Here is a 6,187-nt window from a genome sequence, read left to right on the forward strand (position 1 = left end):
CTTACTGAACACTATGCTTGTGCAACTTACTCATCTTCAAGCTGGGAATAATAATAGTGCCTACTCTTTAAGAGTTTCTGTGATGATTAAATAATATAACATTCATTACATAATGCACTTAACACAGTGCCTGGAATATTGTGAGTATTCATTAGGAGGGTTATGTAACCCACTAAAAAAGCATGCCTATTTTAACTGGAAAGAATTTACTGAGCCACTCCAATTGCCAAATGTACAAGAAACCCATGTTTAGCTTTGGAAGCCCAAGAGGGCAATAAACTCAGGATTAAGTTTAAAGTTATGGTACCCAGTGCTTTATTTTTCCAGTCATCATTTACTTCTGTCAAAGGGTCACAGGGAATACCTCCATGAAATTAACTTCGCAAGCGCCTGCCAGACTGTTTCATACCACTGTTTGTCCTAGGATGCCTCAAATCACTTAGTGAATCCATCTCTCGGTGACGGCAGGGCATCTGCATTTAAAAAAAGGCTCTTTCCCTAAACAGGTGCTTCTCAGGCAAACCAAGGTGTGATAACCAGTGGTATACAGAATTCATGGCTGCGGACAAATGACCTCTCAAATTTTCTCAGCAAGAAACTATCGTGCTCTGTAACCAGAAGAGCAGCGTCATCAGGCTCTGATGCAAACAACAGCTGGGCCCGGCTGTGCTGAGTAACTGTGGTGGTCACCAGGGACAGACTCGACCCCCTGACCTCCTAAGAAACTTAGAAAATTTACCAATGCACCGACCCGCAATGCCCGTGATGGATGCACAGTGCCGCCTAGGCGATTCTGAGGAGCTAAGGTTGACTCAACAGCCTCCTTTTCGGGGGCCAGAGCAAAGCAAGGCGACTTTGGATAGCTGGCCAGGCCCGAGCGACGCCAGAAGGTTAACGACCCTCTTGCCGTGTTCCTTCCAGTGGCCAAGAGCCTCCACTACTGCCCTGGCCAGCTGCCGGAAGTGAGTCACCCAGCCTGCTGCGGATGCCGGGAGTTGTAGTTAAGGGTCTACTTCTTTTGCATCCCAATCAACTTTTTTCAAACAGGAAAACACCTTAAAACCATGAAAAAGTCGCTTTATTCCCACCAGGTGTAATAGTCCTGCCCTTTTCCAGTCGACAAAACAAATGCGGAGCGTAGATGGAACGGCGGACTACAAATCCCGGCATGCTCTGCAGGACTCCCGGAGCACCGGGCCGCCTTTGTAGGTGCGGGCCGCGTGAATGGAGCGCCCGGCGTAAAGCAAAGCCTGGCCCCGTCGCGCGGCCGGTACCTGCTCCCGAGCGTGAGTGCTGGCTGTCCGCCCTGCGCGTGCGCGCTGGGAGGGAGTGCGAGGCGAGCGCGCTGGGCCGTTGCGGGCGCGTGACTGCTGAGGTTGGCGGCGGCCGGCGCGCCGCGCGCCCGACGGGCCGATCGTTGCGGGGCCTCCCGCCTCGCCTAGGGCTGCTAGCCACCGTGGCGGCCGCCGCGGACCGCAAAGGTCGGAGGAAAGGAGGGAGCCGGTCCCGGCACACGGAAGAACAGCCGAGCATGCCCCGAGACAACATGGCTTCCCTGATCCAACGGATCGCCCGCCAGGCGTGCCTCACCTTCCGGGGCAGCGGGGGTGGCCGCAGCGCTTCCGACCTTGGCTCGGCGTCTGGTCCAGAGGCGCCGATGCCTCCTGGCTTCCCTGAAAACCTGAGCAAGCTGAAGAGCCTGCTGACCCAGGTCCGCGCCGAGGACCTCAACATCGCCCCGCGTAAGGCCACGCTGCAACCGCTGTCGCCCAACCTACCGCCGGTCACCTACATGCATATATACGAGACAGACGGCTTCAGCCTTGGCGTGTTCCTGCTCAAGAGCGGCACGTCCATCCCGCTCCACGACCACCCTGGCATGCACGGTATGCTCAAGGTCCTCTACGGCACCGTGCGCATCAGCTGCATGGACAAGTTGGAGGCGGGCAGCGGGCAACGACCACGGGCCCTGCCGCCAGAGCAGCAGTTCGAGCCGCCGCTGCAGGCCCGAGAGCGGGAAGCTGCGCGGCCCGGAGTTTTGCGCTCTCGGGCTGAGTACACCGAAGCCAGCGGCCCCTGCGTCCTCACCCCTCACCGGGACAACCTGCACCAGATCGACGCGGTGGACGGACCCGCTGCCTTTCTGGACATCCTGGCCCCACCCTACGACCCGGACGATGGCCGTGACTGCCACTATTACCGGGTGCTGGAACCTGTCAGGCCCAAGGAGGCCTCTGGCTCGGCCAGTGACCTGCCCCGAGAGGTGTGGCTCCTGGAAACCCCGCAGGCTGATGACTTCTGGTGCGAGGGAGAGCCCTATCCAGGTCCCAAGGTCTTCCCATGAAGCAAACGGCGCCACGGAGCGTTGGGCAGAAGACATGCCGTACCCTTATCAGCCTGGCTGGCTGTGACCCACCACAAGGGCTCCCTCTCTCTGCCCACTATGCCGGGTGTTGGATGTACTGGAGTGAGCAACAGCCGGTTCCTCTGCAGCTTGGGAAGCAGGGGCGACTGGACCACAGCCACCCGGCACGGTTATGGGGGCGGGGTGGGCGGGAGGCTAGGTTTCCTTGTAGTCATTGCCACTGGGGCTTTGATCTGTGGGAGTGGGCTGGGGACTCTGAAGCGCTTCCATCCTAGAGCCATAATGAAAATATGCTTCCTCGGTAAACCATTCTGTACAGAATACACTAAATGATTTTCTTAATCCCACTCCTTTGGTAAATAGGATTTGGTTTTCACTGCTGCCCTTATGACCTTTTGATCCTTATAGTTTTAACTTATTGACTGAGCATGACCCAGTGGTTTGAATTGTTTGTAGTTCAAGGATTGGTACAAACCAAGTTCTAAGAGTTGAGCTACTTTGAAAGTGAGTTGTCTTGCCTAATTAATTCCCTGTAAAAACTAAATCGTCTTTTCAGAATTTGGGTATCACTGTCAAAACAACTATGCATGTCAAGGACAAGATGTATTCTCTTTCTTCCGCTTGCCCAGTAGCCACATCTGGTTTACTGGGGCAGCATCTACTAAGAAATTCACCTGCATATCTCAGAGAGCTGGTCACTTAGGGCTCATCTCCCCTCCCCCCCAAGAATCTCCAGATCTCTGTGAGTTGAGCAGATTTCTTGTTGCAGATTCACCTTAAATGCAAGGACCATGTTATCCTCAAGTGATGTTTTTTCTTGTCTCAATGAGTTGATAGTGTAATCCTGTTTTCTAACCAGAAGATTCAGAGAACCTGAATCAGTTATGCTTCCAAAAAACTGAATGTAAAACACCTCTAGACAATGTTAAAATCCATACCCCTGTTTATTTCCAGTATCTTCTTGTAAAAGTAGATAAATATTGTTTCACATTCTCCCAGGAACTCTACTGTTTCAGAGGGCTGAGGTTCTTGCTGGCAGTGTTGTCTCAGCCCTCATCCTCAAATAATAGAGTGCTGTGAATTTGTTTCATCTGATGTCGATTTCTGTAGGAAGAAGCAGAAACAAGAGGTGGAAGGCATAGATGATTTAGCCTGGAGAAATAATAAATAACTATATTACTAGCCATTTAGAGCATCAAAACTTGGGATGAAATATTTTCTGCTCCCAACTCTTGATAGGAACAGTTGTGCTATCTCTAGTTTTATTTTTGTCCTTTTTGTAGGCAGAGCAACTTTACCTTATGTACAAATGTATTAACACCATTTACTTAAGGCCATAGAGCACTATTTGCCTCTTTTTACTATTTATAGGATTCCTTTTTTCACATAACTTTTCATAAAAACAAACTATAGAAATAAACACATTAAAATTTGCCCAGCTGTCGTCTAAGTCCTCTTGATTGACTTGGCCATGTGGCAATAGAATTCTAATATCTGTAATAAAGGGATTTACTGCTATTGGTGAAAAATGTGTGTTGCCCCTATTGGGGAACAATATGTGCCTTTCCCTCTTGATGCATACTAGATTACAGAGACCCAGAGTAAAGAAGTATTTGTTCCCAATTTTTAAAATAGTATGAAAAAAAGCAAATTCTTAATGAGTGATTTTTTTTTTCCTTAAACAGAAAAGATGCAACACCACAAGCCACTGAAAACCTGTTGTAAAACCTGATACAGGTGTAATACCATGCACTTCCTCCAGGGCTGCTGAAATTACCTTATTGTAGATCTCCTGGTAATGTGGGTTAAAATGCCTTGAGGGCACTCTGAAGCCCCTCTTCAGGACTTTCAATTTGAAATAAATTCTAGGTATGATGATTTTCTTAGAAAACTTCACTAAATAAAATGTGTTCATAATTGTGTGATTATCAGTCACATACTCTTGTGAATTACATTGTAGCAAAAAGTTGATTAATATACAAGGATTGTTGATAGTAATGAATGTGTTACAATGCAATTTGGAGTACATTAACCTACAGAAACACATCCTGGAAATAGAACAGTAATAAAGAATTATGAAAGACTTAAGTACCAAAAAAAAAAAAAAAGTGTTAACATTCTCAATTATGAGCAATTTGTATGAAAAAAGTTTAAGGTGCTTTTCAAAGGAATAAATCATTCCAGGCCAAAATGGCAATATGATCTCTTTCTGGTGTAGTTCATTGAGAATAGAGAAACTTCTGGTTCACTAATAAATTCTGAGTAAATTAATGGTGAAAAAAATGTAACATTTTAATGAGCCACTACAGACAGAATATGCTCATTACAAAGTAAATGTGCAGAAAAATTCTTGCACCTCTATGCATAAACTGTTAGTCAAGACTGACTTGGTGTGCTGCTACTGTATTTCCATATAATTCTGCAACATAGATTGTTTTAGTAGCAATTGTGGTATAAAAATGATCTTCCCCCTAGGAAAAAATTAGTGAGCAAATAATATTAATTAACTTTTTTTCTGTTGAATAATAAATGCAATAATTACTACTTATGGATGAGAGTGTTCTAAATACTTCTGAAGATTTAAAATTCCCTAATTATGGCAGTGACTGGTTATATGAATGCAGAATATTACGTACCTACCTAGGATTTTGAGATTTTTTTTTTTACTATAATTTGATGGTTTGAATTTACACTTGCTGCTATTCATTAATGAAAATGATAGTAGTATGTTTTATCAACAGGAGTTTTCTGAGCTTATCAACAGTATCCCTTAACTGCTCTCAGAATGCACACTTTTTATTTGCTTTGTCTCTTTGTAGTTGCCTTAGTCTTGACATCTCAGGAGAACATTATCATCACTCCTCTATGATTCTGAATCCTGTGCTCTAGCTCTATCCAAGGAAAAAGCAATATATCTATAATTCAGACCTCTACCCATTGCTGTTGCCTGAGAGCAGTGCTACTCCTATAACTGTAGGTGTAAATTCAGAATGTAAGGTTACATATTGACATTGAGCACTGGAAATCATTTGCTAATGATGTGGAATCTTCAAATCCAAGCATATTTTTATTTCCAGATTAAAATCAGTGTATTTATAGAAAATAAAGGCATGTTTTAAATTTTTAGAGGCAAATCTTGATTATTACAAAATAGACAAGGAAAACATTAGATCAATGTTTTGATTACAATTAAAGATTCACTGTCTATAAGTTATGTTGTACTAAAAACTGGTGGTCTACAGATTTCAAAAGTCCAATTAATAGTAGAAACTTTAAAAATTAGTTAATTTCCTTGAGAATAATCTTTGAAACAGTATGGCTGAAAATACATCTGAAACAATGGCTGTTATAGCAAAATAGTATATTTCATACTATTTGGTATAACAGAAAAGAGCTTCTTTTGTATTTTACCCAAAGAAAATAAGCCAGTACCAAAAAACAAACAACAACAAAAACCAATTACTGGGCTGGGGATGTGGCTCAAGCGGTAGCGCGCTCGCCTGGCATGCGTGCGGCCCGGGTTCGATCCTCAGCACCACATACAAACAAAGATGTTGTGTCTGCCAAGAACTAAAAAATAAATATTAAAAATTCTCTCTCTCTCTCTCTCTCTCTCTCTCTCTCTCTCTCTCTCTCTCTCTCTCTCTCTCCTCTCTCACTCTCTCTTTAAAAAAGAAAAAAAAAAAAAACAATTACTTTCATCCTAAAAGGAAAGAATCTTAGGACTTTAGTATTTTCTTCTCTCGATTTTTCCCCCTGTGGAATTTGTATAGCTGCAGTTTAGACTGGCAACATTTTAGGTACTTGTGTTGATGGTGACCA

General features: G+C 44.6%; 1 protein-coding gene across 1 annotated transcript; it reads left to right on the plus strand.

The window, feature by feature from the left end:
* Nucleotides 1-1,120: 1,120 nt before the first annotated feature.
* On the plus strand, nt 1,121-5,488 carry Ado (2-aminoethanethiol dioxygenase). Its single transcript, XM_026393724.2, has one exon. The coding sequence runs from the start codon at nt 1,142-1,144 to the stop codon at nt 2,342-2,344; it is 1,203 nt and encodes a 400-aa protein (XP_026249509.1). The 5' UTR covers nt 1,121-1,141; the 3' UTR covers nt 2,345-5,488.
* Nucleotides 5,489-6,187: the final 699 nt, after the last annotated feature.

The sequence above is a fragment of the Urocitellus parryii genome, chromosome 5 (assembly GCF_045843805.1).
Source record: "Urocitellus parryii isolate mUroPar1 chromosome 5, mUroPar1.hap1, whole genome shotgun sequence".
NCBI lineage: Eukaryota > Metazoa > Chordata > Mammalia > Rodentia > Sciuridae > Urocitellus > Urocitellus parryii.